The following is a 27,692-nucleotide window of genomic DNA, read 5'->3' on the forward strand; positions in this document are numbered from 1 at the left end:
AAATAGAATTATTTGACTTAAAAGAGACTTATTTGATATTATAAACCATTTGGGTTATACAAAATTTTACCTATAAGTGTGAAAAGTAGTCAAAAAACTGAAAACTAAAATGTGGAAATCACAATTGAAAGCACAAAATAAATGATAGAACAATGATTCCACTCCCAATAAAGTTTTTGAAGGTATATTAACCATTAAAATACTTTTTAAAAACTCTAAATACAATGGCTGTAAAGACTCTCGCCCTGGTAAAAAATATTTATACCCTATATACCCTCAAGCACGTATCACTTGTTGTTTTACAAATTCATACAACTCTAAGCTAAGGCAACAAAGCAGAAGAAGTGAAAAAAAAATCACTTACAAAGAGGAAGCGTCAGCTACAACAAGTTTTATCAATGAAGTTACGAATCGGTGTAAGGTTGACGACGGCGACAAGAAAAACAATGCTGGCAACTCAACCACAATACAATGTCGACAACGGAAGCAGCAGCAGGAGGGGAAACCATAGACCACATAAAACCGCACAAAAATTCATTGATCAATGGACTGGCCATGTAGTAGATGGGGTCTGGGCCTGTGTCTCGGTCTCGGTCTCGGTCTCCGTCTGAGCTCAACCGCTGGCAGGGCCATCATTACAGATGTGATTTAAACACGTTCTTCAAAAAAAAGACGATTTTGTTTTTGCTCCATCAATAATATAGGTTTATGTATTGTCGTTCTTGAGATATCAATTTGCATGTTAACACATCGTGTGAGCATCTGAATGAATGACTGACAAATTACCAAAAGCCTAATGACTCAATCCTAATATGTAAACTAGTTGACTCTAAAGACGGCCCGTGTATGGGAAACCAAGCAAGAGACATATATATAAATATATGTATAGACATTTGTGCGAAGCATATAAACGCTTTAGATTGGTGTATAAAGGGAATATGGAATAAGAATATGAATATAACAAGCGAAGTTTTGTGCCATCAAATATTTAAAGTAAAGAAATTTCTTTAAGAACTGATCTGTGCAATATATCACAATATTTAAATGTATTCAAATGCCATTTTGATTGTCTGTAATAGAATTATTACCACTGCGCTGAGCTAAAACCTAATCCTACCAATATTTAACTGTATTCAAATTCAATTATTTCAGTCATTGCAGCCAACATTATTGGCTATACTAGAATCTAGTTGGATTCGTCTTGCCCATGCCTCTCTGCTGAGCGCATCACACAAACCAGATCCTCCATAACAAACAATACTCTTTATAGTACAAACAATTACCCAATTTTATTATTCAACGCATAAAGTTCTTTATTAAAACATTGTATTGGCTTACTAGAATACTAAACGATCGGGCCTATGATGGGCAGATGTGGTTTGGCATGTAAATCATACCAATTTATACCTGCTTTAGCAAGCCCCAGAAACAGCGTCATGCCAAGAAAGACTAATGGGTGAATAACTAATTGAATTAAATGTAGATTAATTTGAAATTATCAATTACTTTTGGTTAAAAGAACTCTCATGGCGATAAGTTTTGTTAGCACAAAAGGACGCACGTAAATATTCAATGAAAGTGAAATCTGTTATATGAGAACTCAAACTTGAGGTGAAGTTAAAATATTTCATTATCTATGGTACAAAAAATAACATTACTTATACAATATTAAACAGTTTATATCTGTAGCAATTGCAATTTTCACAGACGTTAGATTCAACTGGTTATATATATTTTTTAAAAACATACTTAAACCTTATAACGATTTCATGCTCCACAAACCGTAATTTGTATAACCACAAATTAGAGTTCAATTTAATTTGGGCCCACCTAATTACGTAAATGTGAACCGCAAATACATAAATATGTTATAAATATATTTGGCGAAGCGCAAAAAAAATACGAAATACAATTAATTCGAAATAAATTTGAAGTCGTTTGCAATTATTATTTGTGGCTGTCGCTTTTGCCAAAATAAGTAGAATAAAAAAAACAACATCAAAAGCGGCATAATTAAAACAAATACGCATACCGTTTAATTATATTACCAAAAAACAAAAATTATTAATAATGTAGCTGGCAAAACAATGCGCCACGTTTAATGACGGGCAATCAATGTTAATGGATACCAGAAACAAGAAATAAAACAAAATATGAAATAAACAAAAAACAAAATTGGACTAAACCGAACAAAAATAAAAGCTGAAAATGAAATACTCTTGCAGAAAAAATGTATAACTAAACCTGAATTATTAAGATTTAGATTGAGGTTACATTTAAATAACATATATATATAGTATATATAACATATAACCTATATGCTACACTCCGAACGAACTGATCTCTGCAGCGTATTTAAATATGTGCCAAGCTCCATTAATACTGAGTAATTTCTTATAGAAAGCTGTACAGACAACTGATCGCTGAACTGAATCGATTCAGCTGTTCGAAAATGTGACAAAAATGTTAATATCCAAATTTGAAAGGGTATTGAAGTGACGCAGCTGTGTTTATAATCAGTTGAGCAGCCATCAAAGAGTTAATAATAACAAGTGCCACTTGCTTTGGCGCCCAGAAGTCGTCGCTATGCTTATAAGAATCATAAAATATACTCTTCACTTTATTGGAGTAAACACTTGCAGTTGAAGACTTGAAACTTTAGACATTGGAAAATTGAGAACGTAACAAAAAAGTATGAGAGAAATATTGTAAAAACGACTTGACAACTAAAATATATACATATATCTCAATATTAATATTAATACTAATGAAACTTAAGTGATAGAGGAATATTATGAACCTATTTATAAATAGTTCAGATGGTTCCAGTTCGAACTAGATTTTGTCGACAATATTTGATTTATTTTAAATATTCAAACAGTTTTAAACAAAATTATTTTTCAACTATATTTGAGTAATTTTGGTTAGTGTACAAAATGTGGCTGCCACTTGGATACTTGGGAGCACATTTTGTGGTCTGTTTGTTTTGTTCACATAAATGAGAATATTCAAATTTGTCAACTGATGCGGGCAGCCGCCGCAGCACTCAACTGACTCAGGCGCTCAAAATTGCATAAAGTTCACTGGAAAATTTCCCGCCAACCAGTTGGTATCATTAGAGCTAATCATGCTGAATGCTGAATGCTCTAATCAATGTGGCTTTTGCGCGGCAAATCAATTTGAACTCACACTTTCATGTTTTCACTTTCGATTCAACTAATTGAAAACAAATAGGGGCGTGCGGCTGTGTGTGTAAGTGTGTTCAATGGAAACCGCAAAAATGACAACAGCACACAAAACACAACATCAATTACATTGGCGCAGGGAAATTGTAAAATTAATGACTTGAAATTGGGAAAACGTGAAGAGCGCCAGCTCGAAACCGCAAGATATAGATGGACAGGCGTGGGAGAACGCGAACAATCTGATTGACAGTGGGCCCCAGGTTTGCCTCAAGATGTGACAGCTGAATGAGCCAAAAAGAAAGACGAGCCCAGAGCCAGGCAGTGCTGCCAGCAGAAAATAGCTAGTTTATCAAAATCAGCCTAGGTCTAGAAAATATCGGATATATCTTTAACAAAAAAGGAAGTTTTTTATGAAAGTCAGATCTATAAATGTTTAAAATATCTTGCCAAAATATACTAGCATATTTTCAACAAGTCAGCCAAGGTCTATTCAAAATCGGAAAACCCTTCGCATGCGTATGATATCTGGCGTTATATAAGTTTATGCCAAGCATAGAACACATTTTAAAAATAAATACAACTTTTGCTTATAAATACAACTTTTTTAGTTTTTTTTTTTTTATATTAAGATAATTAGTTCCTGTTAACTCTGGCATATGCACTACAAGAAGAATCTATTTCGAATTATCTGTAAAATAGCTTCAACATTTGACAAGAAGTTTTCAATTAATTTAGATGAAGTAGTCTATCACATATTAAATAAACACTCGCTATATATCTTTTAGGCTACATTATTTTATGACTCTAGTCCCAACGAAAAAGGCTAGATTTGTTTGAAATTAAAGCTGAATTGCCAGCACTATTGGTCTGGGTGATAAGTGAGTGACAAGGATGCGAGTGGTCCACTCACTTTTATCGCTATTTCACGCTCGCGTGATTTCTGACCTGCCTTTCGAGACTCGAACCAGCTGATTCGCCATTGTTGAGACTAAAGTTGTCAAAGTTGTTTTTTGGGAACCGGCCTTGCAGAAACTCACGCGCATTCACGCACAGCTATCGATGAGGTGCCCCTTACATGATCGAAGCCAAGCAAGCAATTAACTGATTAGCTTTTGCCTCAGTTCCAATTCCAGTTCCAATTCAACAGATCAAACAGTAAAACTAATTAATTGACTGAAAAGCCCGAATGACAACATCAATAAAACTGCAGCAAAATGAAAACAAAAACTGGGCCATTGCGAAAGGTGAATGATCTTTAATGTGGGTTGACGGGTTCAATTAATAAGCAAAGAGTTTTAAACAATTACAAATATATTTTATGATTAATTCAAGGAATTTATAGAAATTGTGCAGCAAAGATAAAACAAGTTGCACGCAATATGGAAATTGTTGAATTAATGAAAATGTGCAAGAAAAAAAAAACTCAACTTATGTATGTTATGTAAAGCTTTAAATTATGGTGTATCAGATATCCTGTCGCTGGCACGAAATGTTGTTAAGCAGTTCGTAGAAAAAGCTTGAAAGTATTCCAATGCTTTTCCAAATTGCAGCGCAATAAAATATGTCCATAATCAGCTTAAATGCAATCGAATGCTAATTAATAAGCACTGGCCATAAATTGAATTAAAATTCAATTAAGCTTAAAAAAGATAAGTATGCAACACTTTTAGTTTAAATTGAATGCAACGAAACCCTTGCAGAATCCGAGTTACCACTTAAGTATACCCTGTAATTAGAGCTGACTTAAATAAAAGACGCAGCTAAAGTTTCTCCAGCTTAGGGGCATTTACACCCTCAGATCAAGGTGTTTATGCTGGTGACCTATTTAAAAATCGGCTAAATATATAAAGACGTCGACTTGAAAGCACCTTTTACACATTTTAAATGCGTACAGGGTATCAAAATACATGCTGCTCAAATAACAATATGAAAATAAATAAAAGCTCTTGTTGTTTGCGTCGTCTCATTTTTCAGACATCCAACCAAATGTTTTGGCAAGTCAGCGCAATTAAATGTAAATATTTATTCAGAACCTTTAGAAACATATATATGCTCTGGGCATAAAGTATATATAATATTAATATAATCAGCGATATCCGTGGAGAGCCAAGTGTAAAACCAACATTAACAAATGAGCTTTGATTGTTATTATAAGGCGGCTGCCAATGGGGTATCTATTGATTTGAGGTGAACGGAAGTTAATGATTGATAAGCAGCGTCAAATGACAAATTAATTGATTGAACAACGACTCAGAATGGGAATTAAATGAAGCTTTGTGCCAAATTAATTTCCCAAATGTGTGTCTTTGTCTGCCTGTGTGTGCGTACATGAGTGTGTGTGTGGTCGTTTACAATTTATTGATTAGAAATTGTTGACCATTCAGTTAATTGCCAAACGATTGCATTTCACTTTGAACCTGCCAAATTGATGTGGCAACCGCAGACACTAAAATCCTGATAGCCTGATAGCTAAGTTAAATAGATGAATTTGACATAGGAGATTAAAACCACACGTGTTTAGGCATTGCGTTAATTTATGTGGCTATAGAACTGTTTATCATGGCCTGCGTTGGAGCATCGGACCAACAAGCATGATGTGACCGATTCAAATCAAGGGGCATTTTTTAACATTTTTATTTGCATACTTAATTTGTTATTAGACACAAGGGAATGCGTGGAATGCGTTGGCAACAGTGAAGAAAAATATAAGGGACTGAATACTCGTGAAGGACAAAATATTTGTAAATATGATTGTAGGGTGAATCCATGGAGGAGGCAATAGAGGCAATTTAAGGGGCAACGCCAAGCAATTCCTTATAAAGTGTCTATTTTATATAGACTGTACAGACAGTATCATGTTTATAGCTCAACTTTTGTAGAGAGCTAGGCTCGAGGATCACACACAGCAGGTACAAAGGTGAGCTGCAATGGGAGTGCTACCCAACTACTCGTTGGCCATAGACACCATTGACAAGTGCTTGCAGGTAGCCAAGCGAACCGAAGCGCACACCTGGCAGAGGCCTCTCACAGGCCGGCACTTCAATGCTGAGTGGCAACAACTTGGCCAACAGCTCGACACACGGCACTAGAATCCAATGACTTTTTGAATCGATTCCGATGACAAAAGAAATTAAATCGCATTCGTTGCGCCGCAGGGCAGGAAACGGAAACGAAAAACAAAATGCGTTGCGTCCTTTAAAGAAGAAAAGCATCTAATATCATGCGGTGTCTTTATATAGCTTGAAGTGAGTTTTATGAATGGTTTTTTTTTTTGGCAAATTGCCCGCACTAAACTCAAAGAAATTGGCCCATTGATGTAAAATTCATTCCGATTCATTGTTTTACTATTTGAAAATATTTTAACTCAAGCTGAGCTCGATGCGTGCTAGTGACAGCTGCTTTCATTCAGCTCAGAGCCCAGTTGACAAAGTCAAACAGAAAAGATACTCGCATAGACAGATACGATAAATAGATAAATAGATGGAATGGATAGCTTATTGTTTGTCTTCATGTTTCGCTTGTTTGTATTGTGCTCTGTTTGTCTTGAGCTTTGCTTAGCTAATTTGACTGGGCCAAACAAACAACATCAAGAAAATATTAGCCCCACAGCAAGCCAAGGCAATTCAATATAAACACTGCCCAAATTGTTACCCTATTTTAATTAGAATTGCAATTATTTTAGATAAGTTTTTGTTTCTTTCCTTAATTTGATGAAATAAGAAATAAACGATAAACATTGATTTTATCGATAAACAATATATATTTAAAATATTTCTCTACCTAGTATTGAAACTAAGCTAACTATTAGGCTAACTGAAGGCGCAGAATTACATTTTCCCTGATGTGACCGAAAATAATTATCCGGAAATAAAATATTAATAAAAACAATCATATGAGGACTATATTTAATTGTAAGTATAATGGGCCTTATCTTAAACAAATAGACATATTTCAGCATACAAATAAACACACAAATAAAATGATTTATATATTTCTATTAATTCTCGTTAAAGCAAAGCTGCTTGAAATGAAATAAAACTCGACTTAATATTGTTAGCGCTGCACTATTTATTTGTTAAATATTTGCTAGGCAAACAAATAAAAGCTGTTTGCTTAGCTGCAGGCGGAAATTCGATAAGATTTCGACTTGTAGTCGTTTTGTTGATTTTCTTATCAAGATTCAATTACAAACACACGCGTTATCAATAAAGCTAATGCATAAATCTCTACTAACTTCACACAATGGCATCATTTTGTGACGCTTTGTATCTGTCGGAGAGAATAGAATAAACTTCCTGTGGCAAAGGTGCCCTTTAAATCAACACACGCAGCTGTGCTGGCTTAAAAGCTCCACTGACGAGCCTCTGGGCGAGTGTGAAGTGCTCATACACTTATATATATATATATATGTAAGTCGTCATGATTATGTGAATAAATACTTCAATACACTATTTGAGCTTGTTGAATCAGCGACTGAAACGCAAGTTGGTACTAACTCTCGCTTTCTTAAATATTGTTAGCAAGAGTATTCGTATGAAGGTGTATGTAACAGGCTAAAAGGACTAACTTAAGCAATTACTTCCACATTTGTCTAGGTTTACGAACATACAACTGTCATTTTTTTCAATCGTAAGATACATAATATTTTCTCATTTCTTTCAAAATTTAAGTATTATATAAAATAAATACATGTCGACTTGAAGCGGAATATAAGAAGAATATAGAATATCTAGTAATATAGAAGGACTTCCAGCACAGAAACAATTAATTTGCTTAGAATTTACTGATTATAAATTTATTTCTCCTTAATTTACTGACTACGCATTTCCTCACACATTTCTAATCTACAGTTCATTGTATGCTCAACTTATAAAATATGGCCGATTAAACGAGGCAATAACAAGATTTCGGAATGCATTCCTTTTCCTTGGCGGCAACATTCCATTGTCAAAGTGAATACACACACAAGCCCTATAAAGGGAATCAAATCTGGAAAGAAGCGAGAAATATCGAGCAAGGAAAATGCCTATCATAAATAACAAAATGAGTAGCTACGAAAACTGAACTGAACTGAAAGTATGCATAAATCTGTCAAACGAAACGATTTCAAGCGGCGCATCGTCGCGTCTGATGCCCATTTGGGTTGGCCTGAAATGCGACACTTTTGGGCCCAAACGATTTCCAGTTAACAACGACTCGGACACAAATTAGAGCAGCAGCCAACAGGTAGACGGCGGCCTGACCATGCCAAAAGATTGCGTCAAGGGGCGCCCAGTTCGGACGCAGCTATTTTTAGGGAAAAAATCAAGTTTATGATTTACAAGCAAGCAAAGGGCTAGCGTTAAGAGTTGTCCTAGAATACGGCAGAAATTTATTTTGAATTGCAGATTTCCGAAAAATAAACTACATTATTGCAGGCATAACCGCATAGATGTCCCTAAGTATATGACAGGAATAAAATTTCGATGGGTTGCACATTTCCGAAAAAGGGTTATTGTGAAATGTTAAAACAGGTTGAGGAAACGCAGAACAGGGTTGCTAAGCAGCAGGCTATGCTTTAAAAGCAGGCCTTAACTTGCTTGTAAATCATCTGAGTATTGAGGCCAATAAACTAATTGCGAAGAAAATTTACCAAGCAAATAGATAAAGCTAAAACACGTCCACTATAGAAAACGTATTTTAAGGTATTTTATATACATCAACATAAGTGAATGTTAAGATTTACAAGCAAGTTATTTTTTCTCTATTGAATCGATCCAAGCTCCATTGAAGTAGCGCAGTCCGCAACAGATATTCCAGCCTTGCAATACCATTCACATCTTTAGTTCTGCTGCAAAATTTGTAACGTGAATTGGTTATGGCTTTTGCGTAAGAGCCAGCAGACGACAACATGAAGATGACGATGATGATGATGATGATCATTGATACCCGTTTCCCACACGCTGAGAAAAGACAATGTCTCGTTTCTCATTTTGATTACATTATTATGATGCATTTGGGCGTCTCACTGCTATTTTGGTCGCATCTTTTCACTGAATTCATGGTTTCATTTTCACATCCATCGCTGAGCGTATCCCACTCACAAACTATCCACAAACCCATCATCATACCAACTCGCAACTCGCATCTCCCATATCTCGCATGTGTTGCGATGATTTTCAACGGTTCGCAGTGCGGGGCGCACGCTTTCATTTGCGTTCGGAAAATGACCCACTTCCGGATTAACATGCTCCGCCGGGACGGACAACAACTTTTACTGTCACTACAATACTACAACACACTATTGTTGTTTTCGGGTGGGGATGCACACGAATGCGCTAACATTCTAACACATAGAGTCTAACGACATTTTCAACAGTTATGCGACAGTGTAGGGGGAAAGGCAGATGATGCTAGAGAGAAAAAAGAGAGTGTGAGTCTAAAAATGGGCTAAGAGAAAGCTAGATTGTGAGAAAGAGGGAAAGATATTATAATGAGAGAAATAGATAAAGAGAGAGAGAGAGAGAGAGAGAGAGAGAGAGAGAAAGAGAGAGAAAGAGAGAGAGAGAGAGAGAGAGAGAGAGGAGGAGAGAGATAGAGAGAGAGATAGAGAGAGAGGAGAGAGATAGAGAGAGAGGGAGAGAGAGAGAGAGAGAGGAGAGAGAGAGAGAGAGAGAGAGAGGAGAGAGATAGAGAGAGAGAGAGAGCTAGGAGAGAGAGAGAGAGAGAGAGAGAGAGAGAGATAGTGAAAGAGAGAGAGATAGTGAGAGAGAGAGAAAGAGAGACACAAATAGAGATCCAAAGAGAGACAGAAAGAGAAAGGTAAACGGGTTGTAATGGGGGAGGGAAGAAAAAACACACCGATACGCATCACTAACTCTATGCGTATCAGTGTGTATCGTTTTCTGCCCTCCCCCACCCCAACCCTCTTCACCTGTCCAATGAGATATCTCCTATTAAATATAACTGGCTCTTGATGTGCATCGGTGTATATCTTTTACCTTCCTCTATATACATAGAAACGTAGGGAGTGTAAACAAGAAATTGGCTGAGAGCAATGAAGAGACATAGTCAACTACACAAGCTCAAAAACTACCGACCCCCAATATATGTCTATGTTAAGCAAGGGTATTCAAACTTCGACGTTCTAAGCTCAACAATTATTTGCAGCAGCGGAACAAGAGCTCCAGAATCATATTCGATGGCTCGCAACATCACCAGGAACTAGGGCCTAGGGCCAGAGCTTGGGTTAGGGCTGGGGCTAGCTAATGATGTTGTTGCTTGGCTTGGGCCAGACCGAACATCCGCCGCTGGTGCATAATTGTTGCATGTTTGTTGCATTTAATTGTAATTTATTTGCCATGCCATAGAATTGAGATAAACAAAGAACGGAAGCAAATATTTTCCGGTGGAAGCACAGGGAAATCTTCATTGGCGATGATAAAAAAAAACTAAATAATAAATAAAAACAAAAAAGAGAAGAAAAGTGCGCATTGATTGATTGCAGGGCTCGTCCAGAGCTGGCAATGGGGCAGCTCAGTAGCCAATGCAACTACCAAAGTCCAGAAAGCATTTAACCGAATGCCAATTGGCTTTAAGAGGTTGCTCTTGTAAAATTGTTGCAGTTCGCTTGCATTTTGTCGGCTTTTGCTAAAAGGCAAAAATACCAATGCAATCGACTTGGCCAACAATCAATCATCAAAAGGCGCAACAGAAGCCAAAGCTAATTGCCAGCTAATACGCGAAAAATGCGAATGCGAATGCGAATGCCGGGCTACGCAAAGAACGCGTCCGGCAAAAGGAAACTGCACTTCCTATGGGCTGGTCCAACACCTGAAGCTCTCAATGGGGCATCATCAATCAGGCAGGCCCAGCTGACCCAAGAGCTGGGTCACCGCGGGCACGGGTATCGTTGCGGGTGCGGCCAGAGTTTTCACACTCAGCCCAGGCCTAATTGAGTGGATGCTGCTGCTACACACAGACACGCACACACGCACAGACACTTACACACGCACACACACACACTAGACACAACAACCAGTTAATTAGCTAGCAGCATCCGAGCATCCCTCGTATAGAAATCAAAGCGGAAATTGTTTATTAAAAAATCTAGCACTGTGTCTTAGTATACAATTACTATATATTGTGTGGATAATGATATTTTGATTGACTTCTGGTATTTTGGGTTATGTGTGTTAATAACACCACGATTCCCAAGTTACGATTCTCAAGTTACGTAGCGAGCATAGGAATTTTAACAAGCTCCAAAATAAAGAAGAAACATATTTATTTTGTATCGAATTGTTGAAATGGCCGAAAATTGTCCTCTTAAATATTAAAATTCCTATTCATTTCTGGCAATCGCGCTTACTAAGAATATTTTGTATATACGTAAGTGTCTCACTAAGGTGACATATTTGCAGTACTTGTAAATAGAAATACACGAGAGATTAAAGATAGTGAATCTTCAATTCAATTCAATTTTTCGTGCTGTTCTATAGTTTTGGAATTTGTCTCACATATGCGAACCTTGACTTGAAGGATTAAATACTGATACTGACTCTTACGTCTTCTCAGGTGCTTGAACACCTGCTCAGCGTGCAAAGGCTTAGCCCAGCACGCTAATCAATTGACCGGTGAGTTGCCAAATAAAATTAAGAGTAAATATACATTCAAACACATATATGCACAGATCTCATTAGTCAGCTAAGCTCATTAATTATGCGCACGAAGTGCACAATTCACACAAAAAATAAGTCTATGTGGGAATTTGGAGACAAACAAATGAAAAACTGAGGCATTGTCTCTCTTGTTGCACATGAAAAGTGAAACTGCAGTGGCACGAATTGGAAAACAAACCAAAAATTGTCAACATCCGTTCCAGAGGCACATCAAAGGCCCAAAAACCAGATTAACAATAAACATCAAAAATTCTCCCACACGCGAACAGCATAAACTAATAAAAAATTTCAATTATGCAAATGAATTTTTGCGCCTGCGCACGCGCCAATCCAAGTCAAGCCAAGTAGTTGTGAGTGGGCGTTGCGGGGGCAGGATCGCTTGACCAGGGGCCAGAAGCTGCAGTGGGCAGCGGCGAGTGGGCGGGCGAGCGTGCGGCTAGATGTCTTTCCGCTTAATTGATAAAACAAAAAGAAAAAATAAAAACTTTGCTGCTGGAATTAGGCGCAAAAATACATGAGAATTGCGTGGTGTCTGAGCTGATATTGAACATGGTTGGCTAACGGCCATTAGCCCGAGCCAGGCATGCCGCAAATGGTTAAAAGCATCGTGCTCTGTAATCAGAGTGCCATATAATCTGTGCTGTCTATATATGATATGACCGTAGAAGGTAAACGGCTTGTAAATTGCTTTGTTTATCGTTTTTTAAATTTCAATTTAGCACAGATGCGGGCCAATAGTTGTGAAATGCGCAGACAGAGACTAATGATAATTATGATTGTAATGATAATGGCCTTTTCTTTTCTGCACCAAAAAAACAAAAAAAAAACAAAAGCAAAACAAGGCGCAGAAAAACTTTCTATAATGCCGAGCAGCAGCACCCACAATCGTTATATCATCAGCATATCAACGCAAGATCAGCTTCCGTTTGCAACTGAGCGAAAGTTATCAACAACTCATTACAATCAACAATCAACAACTCGCTTCAGTTTCTGTCTCTGCCACCCCTTTTCCTCCCCTCGCCACTGTCTGGGGTAATTTCAAACGCCGAAACAATGACACATAAATCGCTAACAATAATAATAAAAACATATATATACACACACAACAAAAATCAAGCGTAACAGCATGAGTTTTCGGAGTCACCCATATATCATACCCCATGTGAAAAGCTGCAAAGGCTGTTTGCAAATTGTCTGGCAATAGAAAGCAAGGCAACAAGTTGCACAGTTGCAAGTTACCCCCCCCCCCCCCCCCCCCCCCCCCCGCACTCTGTCCTATTGAATTACTTGCGCGTAATGTGAGAAAAATAAGTGCAACGTTGTCACAATTGCGACTGTGAGAGAGTCTGACATTTGGGTTTTCATTTGTTTTTGTTTTTTTTTCTTCTCTCTAGTCAAACAATTGTCGATCAAAATATAAATCAAAGCAATTCCATTTGGATTGTTTATACTTGTCAAACTGAACAATTGTGCTCGTGTTCCGTGCTGCTAGCATAGAAAATGACATTAAGTTGTTTTATTCAAGCTCATTTCACAATCAAGAAACCATTAAACGTATTCACTTGGCTCGTTTATAAACAAATGTGGACTAGTCGCAGGAAATTTGAAAAAATATTTAAGCTGGCTTATAAAATATTAATTTGAAATGAAATTACGTTTTTACTCCCTTGTTGCAGGTCTTATAAACTTGTCAAGCAGTGTATAATGCTTAGATGAAAGCAGCTCCCAGTCCTTCTAGTATATCTATAGGAATGTTATATCATTAGAATGATATGTGAGTTTTCTTTACTATGCTCTACACTTATCTAAAAGGTAGTATTTCACATAATAAGAAGGATATTAGACCTTTGAAGCATAATTCTAAGTAATTTTTTTTGAGAACAATTATAATTATCAAAATAGAGACACATAATAAAACGACCCATTGAATGCTTTTAAGACTAGTGTTAGAAGATTTAGTGGATTTTATGGCCTTCATGCTTTGCTATTAATTTCAAGACAAGTCGTTTGGGTTATTATTCGACATTTATCGGGGGTTCAAATACGTGTCTGGCTTAGATCGTCTGGCAGCTTAGAGCTTAGTAGGGCCCACAGAGATACGCCCACAGCGCAAGCGTGAGATAATCGGGTCTTTAATACAATTACATATAACATTGACGTAGGTCGTCGTCTCGTTTGCAGCTCAACGTCAACATATGGCCGCAAAAATACATAAATGGATAAAACATCTTTCTAGTTTTTATGTGGCCAGAAACAAGCAAAAACGCCCGCACAAATGACGACATTTGATGATGATATAAGCTGTTGTTATTTTTTATTATTATTATTATTTTAGTTTTCTTTTTTTTAATGCTCTCAGGGCAGCAGCTGATGCTAACTTGATATGCGCGCATATGCCATATAAATTCCCCTGAATTCTTGGCCAAGTTCAGCTCCATTTTGGCAGCTAATTAATGAGAAGCCCAACAAGTCGTGTGGCGCGTGGCAGGTGTAAAAACATTATTTTTTTTTTTGTATTTCCACAATTTTTTTACTGCATATTGTTTGTGGTTTTGCATTTTGGGGATTGTTTGTTGCATTTGTCGTGTGGGTTTTCCAGTCGTTTGTTATTGGCCCCGAAAAGCGCATTGAGCGTTGGTCGTAGCTGCCGCACAAATCAAAAACTCATTCATTCACTAAACGCCAACAGATTTTAAGACTTGGTAGTCCATTGATAAACAGAAAAAAACCGCTTGTGAATGGGGCTTGTGGCCTGTAAACATGGCCAAAAGGTGTTTATGGCTTCAAAACATTGTATTTGCATATGAAAAAGAACCAAGCTAAGCCGAACTCCAAAGAAATGCTAAGTAGCTGTGTTTCTTAGTAAAAAAAAAATAAAAATAATAATAATAATGACAAGAAATTCTAACCCAACGCAATCTGATGGCAGCTTAGGTGAGCTCTTATTGTGGGCCCAACCCACGTGGCTTTTAGGAATTTAGAATTAACACAACTTTTAGAAAGGAAATCTTGCTGGATTTTAAGCGTCTAAAATTTATTTTGTTTATATCATTTTAATATCATATCAATGACTGATCGAATTGCACATTGAGAGCACAATGTGAAACCCAAATTTCAGCAGCCAAAACTTGACAATTCAAACAACGCAATTTCAGTGCAGATCGCTTCAGGGCAGCAATTTTTCGAGCCTTCATAAATCATAACAAATTGAAAAACTGACTAGCTGACTGACTGAGTGACCGTCTCACTGACCCGAAGCAAGGCCGAAAAATGTCACCAGCGTACGCCATACAAAGTTTTGTAATAAAGTTCCAGAGCGCAAAAGCCTGCGGGCCTCCAAAAGCTACAAGCAGTAGCAGCTTGCAATACCCTGTACTCCAAAGTGCTTAGAAGGGTACCATCGATGTGTGCATAGATATGCAATTGACAAAAGAAAAGAGTCTATTTCATTAAAGAATATACATTTGCATTTGTTGTCTTAAGCAGCATCAAAATAAGTACCAATTTTCTTTAGATTAAGTAAGAACAGGAGTCAAGGTCTGTTAGTCAAGCTTTTTTTTAGTTTTTGACTAAATTTTTGTTTTGTCTTCTTAGATATAACACAGTATTTGTAAAATACCTCTTGATAAAGCCTTCTACCTTATTTCGATTATTTTCTAGTAGATAAAATACCCTTGTTTAACTCTTGTAGAGTAACTTCTAGTCGATCATTTCCGCTTTTTTTGACTACGTTTTCTGTCGGTTTTTGTATCAACAAATCATAAAACGCACTTAACCTACTGTGTACGCATACTTCGGCAGCTGCCTCACACCCCACAGCTGCGCTCCATAACAACAACAATAGACAGTGTCCCCTCTCTCCCCCCCGTAATCCCTTACTCCAGCTGACCAAACAAATTGAACACCCCTCCCACCCCTCCTGACTCTGTTGGCCAACAACAAGCAGCGACTTCGCTTTGTGCTCAATTGAAAACTCAGCAAGTTTTCAACATTTTTGGGGTAACCATACGAACTGGCTGCAGGATGGGGGCACGAGGTTCGGCGGGGGACATGGAGCAGGGAGCACCAGTGGACTGTGCCGGCCGGCAATTGTTTTGTCAGTTCGAAAAGCGCTGATTAAAGCGAGTCTGCGGCTCGGCGGCGCAATAGCGTATCGGTCTCTTGTTATTTCGCAGGCATTGTTGTCACAACGACGACTTTTCATATGCCGAAAAATTCGATATGAGGAGCTTCAACTGTGTGCTATATGATATAGTAGTCTGATGCTGATAAGATTGCGCTCATAAATTGCTAAAAATTAAGTTGCCAACTTATAGAGGGGACCAAACAAAGATCAACGTAGTTTAACGGATTAAAATCGGAGCACTACTTATAGGAATTTATATTTGTATTTATAGGCATTTGGAACATAATAGTCCGACCGAATAGATACCGACTAGGAAATATCCTGACCCCAGCCTCGAGCTGCTTTTGTAGCTTCTTTCTATAAACTATGGGATATGTGCTATTCATTCCCAAATAATTAACTTTTTGGTGCATCAGGATGGCATCAGTTTGTGTTTAAATACTAAAGATTAAGCACTTAATTTCTAAGGATAACACAATATAATTTTTCTGGTTGTTTATATGTTAGTTTATGAAGTCTAAAGCTTGCTCTTCTTATGAATTCTATAACGCACACTATATTAAATTAGATAGACAATAGTTTGATTAGTTTATACTCAAACTTGTTATATACATGAAACAATATCATGAAATGCAAGACTCTTTCATACTTTGAATTAAATATTTCACACGAAATTGATAAGCCGTAGCTACTAAATCTCTATATATTCTGCAATTTACATTTCATTTATTACGATAACTGCTATTGTACTTGCATACGAAAGGGTGTTCATTTGTCGTCTTTATCAAGCAAAGTTCCCTCACATTGTTTTGCTTGTATTTGGGTTAAGCGCTCCAACAAACTTCAAGTCATGCATGGCCAGTGGCAGTGGCCAAAAGAGTTGTCTGCTTTTTTAGTTGCCATGGTTATTGTTATTATTATTGTTGTTGTTGTTGTTGTTGTTGCAGTGGTTGTTGGCCTATCAACAATCGATGCATTGCAGTTCTTGCTGCGCTTCTGGATAGCACCACGAAGATTAATGGGGCTATGCCCAGGGTATTATGTCTTAACATATTTGGAATTTTAATTCGATTTGTGGTTACGTTTGGTTTCGTTTGCTTTAGTTCAATGAACATTTGTGGTGCGTTTCATTAGGCGTGAATTGTGGTGCGTAACGCCCAGTCTTAAGTAGTTAATATGGGGTTACTAACCACTCAAAGAAGAAGAAGAAGCAGCAGCTATGTATGTGCCCATGTCTATAATATTAAATAATTATAGCCTTTGTACAGTAAAAGCTGCGGGTATGGAGTTCATATGAACATAAGAACTTTAAACTTAAAAAAAAGAAAAACGAAAGGACGGAGAAAATCCACACGCGACTGTGGAATATTAGCGGAAAACGGCTAAGATATTTGCGGATAAGATAAGACGGTTTTTACGCTTTTCGTTAAATTCAACAATTGTGTAGAATGTGTGAGCCAAGGTTTTGAGACGTATTTAAAGCCGTTCTGCGTATAAAATACGGGCCAAAATTTATATGTGCGAAAATAGAATTTAATTCGAACTGCTCAAAGCAACGACAGAATGTCTCTTTCAACGCCAAATCTTGTCTTAGCTTGTTCAAACCTAATTCAGCGATTGTGGAAATTCCACTCCATTGAGTGGAAATGGACGCTCAAGCGAAAAATTTGTGAAAAAGTGACGTATTGTACAAAATATTTAAGAAATAAAGCTGGTCCGGTCAAAGCCGGGTAGTTGCCGCTGATGATTATGTAAAGCAGCAACCGGAGACAAGAACCAAAGGCCAGACCCCAAGACAAAGTTTTGAGCAAAAAGTTAAAAAACAAGAAGAAAACCATATGCAGCGGTTGCCATTTTTTAGTCCCGTTCTAGCATCCGCCAAATAAAGTCATGAATTCGGAGCGTTACAGCAGCAGCAGCAGCAACAACAATAACAAGAACAACAACAATGCCAATGGTCAAGCGGCTGCAGAAGCTTTTTAACTTGGCTTTATTCCATTTTTTTTCTTGTTTTTTTTATTTTGTTTGAGCAGCGGAAATTATTATTAATTGCTTGGAATGCTAGGCCCACAAGCAGCTGCCCCCTCACCACGCCGCATAACATCTAATGGCTTCCGTTGGCGTGGCAGCTTCTGTTACGTTTGCCTAATCATTTTGATGACGTCAAAAGCCGTTTATTCATGGCCAAAACGCGGCGAGTTCTTGGCCCCAAATGCGAGTTGAAATCCGTGTACATTGGGCGGTTTTTGTTGCGTGGATTGTGTAGATTAATGTGGAGTAACAGAGTGTGCAGTTCATTGGCCTTGGCAAAGTTAGGAGACATTTGACAGGCAACCAGCCCCCTGCCAGCAGACAGCGTGGGTAAGAATTGTGTGTGAGTGGAGTGCACTAGAGACTGGCCAAGCGTGGCCAACTTAATAGCTAGTCTTCAGCTCCAGCTCCAGCTCCAGTGCAATTGCGATTGCAGTTTTCTCTAGAAGCAAACCTGGAGCCAAGGGAAATTTCGCCAACGCCAACGCTTGTGCTGCCATGTGGCCGTTTCATATGACTGACTGCAGTCGGGCGGCAGCGGGCAGCCAGAGTTGAAAGTGGAGCTGGAGCCAGTTGTTGCACAGTTCCAAGTCATGGTGCGGCATCCGTTGAAACCTGCCAGCTGTTGCCCCAAGGCACGAGTAGCAGCGTCTCCAGTGCAACAGCAACAAACAGGGAACGTTTGGGGTGCGATTCAACGGGGCGATTGTATTACCCAATACAAAAAGGTGAACGACTGACATTTGCGTAATTGTGTTTGAATGCCGGAACGAACCTATCTTACTTTTCTTTCTTTTTGTGCAGCCAAACACAATAGTCAAAGCATTTGCATTTGGACTTAAAAGCTCAAATTGATTGGAATAGGCTGCAACATGGGCTTTAGCTGATCAATGTGAGCACTGAAAGTCAGCAAAAGAGCGTGACGACGGGTTACTTTTGTATGTCCCACACATTCTAAATACGTTGCACATGCATTTCACGCAGTTAATTTCCCATACATATGAATATTTCAAATAGTCCAATGACTAAAGTTTTAATTATTTATATTTAATAAACTCTTTTGCGAGGCAGACAGCAGCCACTTTGCCTTTATCAATGCATTTTTCGATCCTTCTTTCTTTTTTGTTCAAATTATTAGAAATACGTTTTGATTAACTAGTATAGGCTTAAATATTTAGGGCTTTTAAAGACCGTATAAATTTTGTATATACATATGTTTTATTCACAAACTATGTGCAATACGCATATTCTTGGGCAACTTAACGTTGCGAAGTTAAGACCCTATGGCAATAGTTGAGCTGTTTCGTAGTGCAATATAATATTGTATATAGTATAGATCTTTGGGTATAGCATAAAGGTCTGTTCACCGTTATCGATTGAGATTGTTTTGCAGCGCTCGTGTATCTCAACTTATTCTGCGTTTATCAGCGTCGTCGAGCGATTTGTTTGTTGTCTTTTGCACAATGTTTGTTTATTTTGACACGTTCGTTGTTGTTGTTGTTGCTGTTGTTGCTGTTGTTATTGTTGTGCGCTTGGTCGCTGCGTTGGCGACTTCAATAAATAATTTTTTTTTTTGTATTTCCGTAAGCCGTCGCCTCGTGTGCCCCCATTTTTATGGTCTTCATGTAAATTTTGGGTTTATTTTTAGGCACTTGACTAGTGGCAGCCGCAGTTGATCTGTTCGTAATTTGTTTATGGCAACTGTTGGCTCGATTAGACGCTGGCGTTGACAGCCTCACAGCTGATGAACTCTTTTGAAGCCGCGACAACAACGACGACGACGACGACGACGACATCGACAAGCAACATGTGTGGCAGCAGCTATTTGTTTTTCTCATTTTTTTTTTTTTTGTTTATGCCGCGTGGCAAGACAGGCAGCATGCGGCAACTGGAAAACTGTCTGCTCTAATGATTTTGACCCTGAACGAATTTGAAGTGGTTTCGTGGCTGCAACGTCTGCCACTGCTTACAAATATAAACATGTCATGCATGGACCGAGTCTGAAACGGAGTCGAGTCCAAAAATCTTAACTATTTTTATGCACCCTGTTCCCACTCAATTGAGCAAGAAGGTGTCCGAGGGCGTGTGACAGCCAGCAGTAGACAGCGCCAACCCTTGAGAATATATATATAATATATATAGACTCGAGCTGCTATCGAACGGCTATCTGTGAAATCTCAGTGGGCAAAAGTGCTAGAACTAGAATATTTAGTACGCGATTAGATCATAGCTTAAACAAACACAAACCACAATTTTTGCAAGTCACATCTATGTTAACATTCTCATTCAAATACGCTGAACAGAGAAGTTGTTTAAAAAATGATTACAGGGTATTTTCTTGTCACGCACACACGCCACACAACATTCCTCTTGTAATTGCTAAGTCGAAGCTATAAATTTGACGGCCTGCTGCTAAGCAATTGATATCACGGCAGGCAGCGCAACGCCTTAAAGATAATCACAGGTGTAAAAGATACAAAGATGACATGCAGGGGGGGAAAAACCAAAGAAAAGGCAGCACAACGGAAATTTGCACGATGGAGACAAATAACCTCTAAACTAAGAAGATGCGAAGATTAAAACGAGTATTATTTTTTATAAAAGCTTAATACATTTGTGCATGCAAATTGTTGAATAGATTTTTCAAATTTTAAGACCATTTACGCAAATACTTGCTCTCAATAAAATCTAACAATTTATTAGATTTTAAATAAATGTTGAAAGTAGTTAGCAGAACAAACATAAAAGTTTATTATTTGAGTTACTTGAAGAAGGTATTGATATGCGAAATATTGTTTTATAAAAAGCTAGCAAAATTTACGGTAATTATTTGTCGAAAACTCAGCCACTTAAGATTTCCGTCTCACTGCCCAAATCCAGAGTAGCCGAGCCCAGGGAAGTGGTTACCAGATTGAGCACCTGCTGCAATGGCACGCCGGCCTTTTGCAGATCATCCCGCACCGCACGATACTCTGGCAGGTCGCGCACGTTGCTGAGCAGACGCCGGAACTCGGTGCCGCGTATGCGACGCACTGCTTCGGACAGATCCTTATCGGACGCCAATTGGCGTCGATAGAGCTCCCGGAGCTGTGCGCGCGGCAGTGCATCGCGCAGATCCTGCAACAGTCCGCGCACGCCCGTTCGGCGATTGGGCAAAGGACTGCTGGGAGGCTCTGAGGACTGAGCATTGAATAGCAGGCGCACATGCTCCAAGTAGTAGGCATGGTTGAGTTTCAGGGTCTGGCACACATAATTCCGCAGAACGCCCTTTTCCTTGGTGTTGTGCAGACGCGTCACACGCTCCTTGAACTGATCGCTGCGCAGCAGCTTGAGCAGCTCACGGACCTCGGCGTCCTCCCTGGCATTGGCCAAAATGTTGCGCAAGCGTTCAGCGGGCAACAGGGGACGAGCTTTACGGATGAGTCTGGTCAAACCACGCTCTGCGCTACTGGGACATGCGTTGCCATCGCGTGGAAGCGATGACTGCTCGTTCTCCGCGTGACTCTCCACTTCAGTGGCTGAGTGCGTAGCAGGGTCAGGCAGCCGCTCCGGCTGATGCACTTCTCGCGCTTGCCTACCGAAGCCCGTATCGTAGACGCTCCAGTTGATTTTATGCGCCATCATCAAATCCGACTCCTGAGCACTCGGCTCTTCCAGCTCGGACAATGTATAATCTTCAGGAAACTCAAAGTAGGCATCTGTTGTGATTGTCTCCTCAGGCAGCTCGGTGACAGCAGCCGCCAGCAGCATGGAGCAGCTGAGATAGATGAGGAGCTGGTACATCTTGGTAACGTATCAATGGGACACTGTGCCTTTGCCATTTAACTGATGCAGGTTTTATAGCAGAAAAGCTCACAGAATCCCAGCCGAGTGCTAACTTATCTGATGTTTAACCAATACACTTCTCTATTTGTCCAACATATTTGCAGGCAAACACAAGCAACGAACACAGAACAAAAAGTGGAACAACCTTGAGATACTTTTGAGCTCATCAATCTTTTAAATGGGATAGCATCAAACTCATCAGGAGTTATCATATGACAAATACGTTAGGGCCAATACCCTGTGGCCATTGAAGCAACGGGTATACTCGACTAGCACCTGCTAGAGCCAGCAGATTTCAGCTCTGAGCCCATTCGAAGCAGGGTATCTTACAGTCGCACCATCTTAATGACACTCACTTGCCAATTTCTGCTGCTACTGCTGCAGCTTAAGTGAATTATTTATGACTGCAAAGCGTGTAAAGCCGCTTATGTGCTCTATAAAAATGAACAACAACAACAATATACGAAGCACTTGACAATTGCCTAGGAGTCGCGACAGTTTTGTCTGTATTTGCCAAAGCAAATTTAGCAAAGTCGTTTTGGGGATTTGCTAAACAATTTTCCGGAATATGTCCTTGGCCATATTAAACTAAAATATTTATGCGTGAGCACTTGTCATGAATTCAATAGAACTGTGCACTTGATGGTCATACTTATAAGGGATGTAGCAAATGCACATTTGATCTAACAAATTAATAAAATTTGTTTGATGAAATATAGGAAAAATAAAGAATATTTTCGTTCATATCAGCAAAGCGATAACAGATCAAATGAAACGAATCTATTTCTGTTAGAAACTTTGATTATTGATTATTAAATAAAAGATAGTATTTAAATGATAAGGAATATATATGACATCTATCGAAAATAAAAACAGCTTGATATAACTCTCAGCATCAACAATCATGACAATTTTTATAAATAGCCCACACTCTTCAATTACAAATTAAATAGAAGGGTCTAACAATTTCCGAATCAAATTTAAGATTCGCTGTCCTGCTGATAAACTTAAGGGTTGAAATCATCTATAGGTTTTATTGCCAGGCCCATGTTCGACAACAACAATATACTTCTACTCTAAATAGAACATCTTCCACCAATCCATCCGACGCTTTGTTCTATTTTTGTTCATCTCGCATAATTTAGCCGTTCTTTAACAACTGGCAATATCATTTAAAAAGGAATAAATAAAAAGTTTATTTGAAGGCGTCCGACCAGAAAGTCATTTGCACAGCATTCATGTGGGACTCATTAGGCGGGTATCTCTGGCATTTTGCACAGCTCGGCAGGATTTACTTGTTTGCCTTGTATCCTTTTTTCGGCCTGTTGACAATGAGCGAAACGAAACATTACAGTAGAGCGACATTCCGCAAGGACCAAAGCTTCTGCGATGAATATTCATGTTCGTAGGTTAAAAGACAATTTTCACTTGCCGCACTTGAGGCTTTGGTTGGGTACATAAATTAGCTTCAGATTGTATTTGATTGTCCTTGGAGAGATTTCGTTTATTTTTTGTGGACTACAATGGGTTTTAAACGAGCATTCTGATGTTTTAAATGCCTTTTGACATTAAAAAACAGTTTGTGAACAGAGCAGAAATACTATTTGAATAACTATCTGATGATAGATAATATATCTGTAGATAGTTTGATAAAGCTGCTTTAAATTCTCGTTTCTTTTGCTTAAAGTTCTAACAATGAGGGAAATAACGCCAGGGTGCAGTTTTTCCAACTACTCACCTGGCGCCAAGCCCGAAAACTACCGCCAGGGCCAGTCTCATACATAAATATGTGACTTAAATCGAAGCATTAAGACTTAAGGCCAAGTTATGCAGCCAGCACAAGCCCAAAAGGAGCAGGCTCCAAGCAAAGTCACGCAAATGAACAAATTGAAAAGCAGACGATTCGGGTTGGGTTTCCTGGCTGGTTAGGGGTTCACCAGGGAACCCAGCCAGCTCTGAGGACAACGCCCAGTTTCAACTATTTTAATGCTTTTCTACTCCCACGGGGCTGGACAGCTGTGTAAATATTTCATGTGACACGCCCCAAAGCGCATTTTACTTAATTGACTCAAAGTAAAAAAATGATAATAATAGTAAAACGGGAATAAAGAATATATTGTAATTTGATCAAAATTTAATTTTCGATTTGACGGCACGTGTGCTTCCCCTCCCCGCATTACCACGATTGTCAACGCGTTTACCGAAATGTTAATGCTCGATTGCATTGCGTTCAATTCAAATTAGGATACACTTTTCGAGACCATTTGCCGGCTCGAACGTGAGCCGCATTTTAGCCAAGGCTTAAAGCGTTCCGTTAACAAATCGAATTGTAGGATTAACACTCGAATTTTCGGCCCTGCCAATTGGGAGGCTCTAATGCAATACGCAAATTGCAAAATATTGACGAGCTCTTGTTTATAATAACAATTACGTGGGCAATAACTGAAGTACATTAAACCCAATCTGAACTGTTTAACAATGCGGATTGTATTTTAGGCTACCTTAAAAGCAGCCGATCCGCACGAATTCTATATGCTCTATAAACAATACCTATTCATCCTTTCTATTAAGCAAACATTTTTTGCTGATTTGATGATTTGAAATTATATTCTGGCCATGAGAATATTTGATCTGCGTACATTGCGTACGCATTGCCAAAGCCCTATATGCTCGTTTTCACTTTGTGCACAGCGTATAATTTACAGTTTGGCTGGAATTTTCCAAACCACCAACTTAATGCAATCCACTTTCAGCTAATTCATTTCCAATTTCTGACTGCGCAAACGGCAAGAATTGGAACTACATTTAATCAACCGAGTCCACCCACACACACACACACACACACACACACACACATAATTATTTACAATGTTCGTTGCGGTATATTAACCATCATTTGAGTGCTATGCATATTGCAAATTTGTTTATGCAAATAGTAACCTGTTACATAACCAAATTAACTTGTCTAATTAGTCTAGTCAGGTGTAGGAACACTTAGCATGCATATCATATGTATTTATATGTACATGTTTACACTTGTATATAAACATATAAAACTATTCCAGCCAGGAACAGTTAGTTCAGCGCACGCAAGTGATCTGATGCTGCGCAAGCACATGGGAAAAGAAGAGAGTGAGAGGGGGGCAGAGTATGTACGGAGCAACAGGCAAACCGATTGCTCATTGATATTCCATATACATACATATGTACATAACTGTACAAAAGTGCAGTACGCAATAAATTTGTCTTACACATAAGCATATACATATATATATGTGTATATAAATAGGAATGTTTCTACACACATACGTGTGTATACGCTAGTAGCGTGTATACGCTAGTATTCCAGCCTGGAACTGTTAACCTTGAAAATTTAGCACAAAAGATCTGTGCAGAAGCCCATGCAAAGAGATTTTACGCATTAGAACTCATTAAATATAACTGTTTTATAATGCAGTACGCAACAGCTATAGAATAGGCTTGCAAATGGCCCAACAAGTTTTAATTACGAGAACTGACAAAAATAACTGTAAATGAAAAAACAAGAAAACATTTCCATATGTACATACCTGTGTGCTGCTGCTTTTTATCCAGTGCACCACTCAGTCTTATAGCAACTTATAGTCAATTCGTCAATTATGCTGTATAAATAACACAAATGCCACGTAAATAACCAATTTGAAAGATAATTTTTCACCATTTTCAATTGCGCCACTTTCCACATCAAATTTCACGTTTTTTACTCCACACGCGCAGCTGACTGATATTTGGTAGCATATGGTCAGCCCAATTGACTAACATGGTCACTCTAATAACATGTATCGCAAGTGAAATATCGATAGCCAATCGATAGCTGCAACCAAGCATGAATTTAACGCGAAATGAAATAACCGCTATGAACGAATCGTGTAAGTAGGCAGCAGATCAAGGTTTATAAAAGAAAGGAGGATAATTCACGCAGTTAAAACACCGCACAGCTGCCGACACAACCGTGGCCATGTCCGACATGGAACAAACTTCACCATCCCTGCTCAATCACAATGTCAGCTTTAACAGCAGCATGGAATTGACTTTGCCTGCGGCCTCCGTCGCTGGCAGGGGAGGCACCTTTCCAGATCTGAGCTTCTCTCTGAGCGAAACGGAGCGGCGACAGCTGAAGCAGTACAAGGCGTCGGCTGACGAGAGCAACATCAATCGCAGCCAACGCAGCGCACTCAAGGATGTGTCCAACAACCAGAGTTGCAGCATAGAATTGGAGGAGGGCAGCGGCATAGAAGAAGAGACCGAGCATGTCATAAGCGTGGACGATACAGTCGATGAGCTGCTACAGCCGCAGGGGGAGGAAATGGTGGACCAGGAAATAAGCAGCACCACAGTCAAGCCGCAATCGTCGCCGCCGCTGCCGGCACAGGCGACGCTGTATTTTGAGAGGCAGCTGGTCGAACTGGGTCGCCGTTGCTGGCCATCCACGGCGGAGGCACAGCACTATACGAAGGGCTGTTACTGGTCGCCAGATGGCACTTGTCTGCTGACGCCCGTTCATCTGGACGGCATGCATGTGATGGAGCTGCCGTTGGATCTATACGAGGCCAGCGACGTCTCGGTGAAGCGCAGTCTGTCCCAATTGCAATCGGCTGTGCATGTGCCCGAGGGCGGCACCGTCTACGATTGCGTCTGGTATCCGCTGATGAACAGCCAGCAGCCGGAGACCTGCTTGTATGTACTAGCTGTTTATTGCTGCTGCACTGCATCCACTAACCCAATATCTTTCTTTGGCCTCTAGCTGGCTGGCCACGCGCCAACATGAGCCCATACACATGTGGGATGCGTTCGATGGACGACTTCGTTGCAGCTACAGCGGCTACGATCAGGTGGACGAGGTGGTGGCCGCCATATCGCTTGCCTTTGCGCATGATGGCCAGAAGATCTATGCAGGCTATAAGCGCTGCATCAAGATCTTTGACACGAATCGCCCAGGTCGCAGCTATGACGAGTATGCTGTCAAGTTTGCCATCTCCTGCATGGCTCAGACCGCGGAGCATCCGCACACGGTGACCTGTGGCAACTGGAACGGTTATATACAGCACTTTGACCTGCGCTGTGCACCCAAACAGGGCCCACTCTTCACGCTGGGCGGCCACACGGCGGGCATAACACAGCTGCGCTATGGCACAGACGCCGCCGGCAATTGGCAGCTGTTCAGCGGCGCCCGCAAATGCCCGAAGCTGTTGCAGTGGGACATGCGCAACTATAAGAGGCCGCTGCGCGAGTTTCAGCGTCAGGTGAAGACCAATCAGCGCATACAATTCGACCTGAATCCAGAGCAGACCTGGCTGGCCAGCGGCGACACCGAAGGTGGCCTGAATTTATGGAATCTGGAGGCAGCCGGGGAACCGGAGGCGCTGCAGCTGCCGTTGCACGGCGACTGCTGCAATGGCATCAGCTTTCATCCGAACCTGCCCATATTGGCCAGCAGCTCCGGACAGTATCATTTCATGGCAGGCGGCGACAAGCACGAGGATTGCAACAACACAAGCCTGGCGGACAGCACGGAAATGCAGCAGGAACAGAAGTCTATAGTGTTATATGAGAATGCCGTATTGTTGCTCTGGTGTGGACAAAGCTCTGAAAATTAAAAAATTAACTATTTAAATTTAAAAAAGAAATTAAAATTAAACCCTACATCTATTCTACAAGTTTTGCCAATGCTTTTTTTTTTAACTTAGCTGTGCTGTTAAGTGAGCGAAGTATGTTAACCAACACAGAGCAACGCTGTAATGTTAACAGCCTGCTAACGGATGCGTAGCATCAGCCCAACTAAACATGTTGCCAACCGTGTATGTTAACAGCCTCAGGAGCCAAGCT

The 27,692-nt window shown here is 39.6% G+C and overlaps 2 protein-coding genes and 1 long non-coding RNA gene across 3 annotated transcripts; 1 reads left to right on the forward strand and 2 right to left on the reverse strand.

Moving 5' to 3' along the window:
* Window positions 1-1,287: 1,287 nt before the first annotated feature.
* LOC115758925 lies at window positions 1,288-1,606 on the reverse strand. The gene is made up of 2 exons (XR_004017469.1): window positions 1,507-1,606; window positions 1,288-1,449 (listed from the first exon to the last, which is right to left on the reverse strand). It is a non-coding gene; the product is annotated as an uncharacterized LOC115758925 (long non-coding RNA).
* Window positions 1,607-20,843: 19,237 nt separating this feature from the next.
* On the reverse strand, window positions 20,844-21,785 carry LOC115759298. Its single transcript, XM_030700201.1, has one exon. The coding sequence runs from the start codon at window positions 21,783-21,785 to the stop codon at window positions 20,844-20,846; it is 942 nt and encodes a 313-aa protein (XP_030556061.1).
* A 3,886-nt stretch (window positions 21,786-25,671) lies between these two features.
* Window positions 25,672-27,495, forward strand: LOC115758548 (telomerase Cajal body protein 1 homolog). Its single transcript, XM_030699244.1, has 3 exons — window positions 25,672-25,735; window positions 25,805-26,543; window positions 26,611-27,495. The coding sequence occupies exons 1-3, from the start codon at window positions 25,693-25,695 to the stop codon at window positions 27,461-27,463; spliced, it is 1,635 nt and encodes a 544-aa protein (XP_030555104.1). The 5' UTR covers window positions 25,672-25,692; the 3' UTR covers window positions 27,464-27,495.
* Window positions 27,496-27,692: the final 197 nt, after the last annotated feature.

The sequence above is a fragment of the Drosophila novamexicana genome, unplaced genomic scaffold, assembly GCF_003285875.2.
Source record: "Drosophila novamexicana strain 15010-1031.04,08,12 unplaced genomic scaffold, DnovRS2.1 tig00000193-arrow-pilon, whole genome shotgun sequence".
NCBI lineage: Eukaryota > Metazoa > Arthropoda > Insecta > Diptera > Drosophilidae > Drosophila > Drosophila novamexicana.

Excerpts from the sequence above, each read along its gene's own strand:
- LOC115759298 (XM_030700201.1), bottom strand. The coding sequence starts at position 21,785 with ATGTACCAGCTCCTCATCTATCTCAGCTGCTCCATGCTGCTGGCGGCT.
- LOC115758548 (XM_030699244.1), top strand. The coding sequence starts at position 25,693 with ATGAATTTAACGCGAAATGAAATAACCGCTATGAACGAATCGT. Across the intron at positions 25,736-25,804 it reads AACCGCTATGAACGAATCGT|CTGCCGACACAACCGTGGCC; the intron begins GTAAGTAGGCAG and ends AACACCGCACAG. Across the intron at positions 26,544-26,610 it reads CAGCAGCCGGAGACCTGCTT|CTGGCTGGCCACGCGCCAAC; the intron begins GTATGTACTAGC and ends TTTGGCCTCTAG.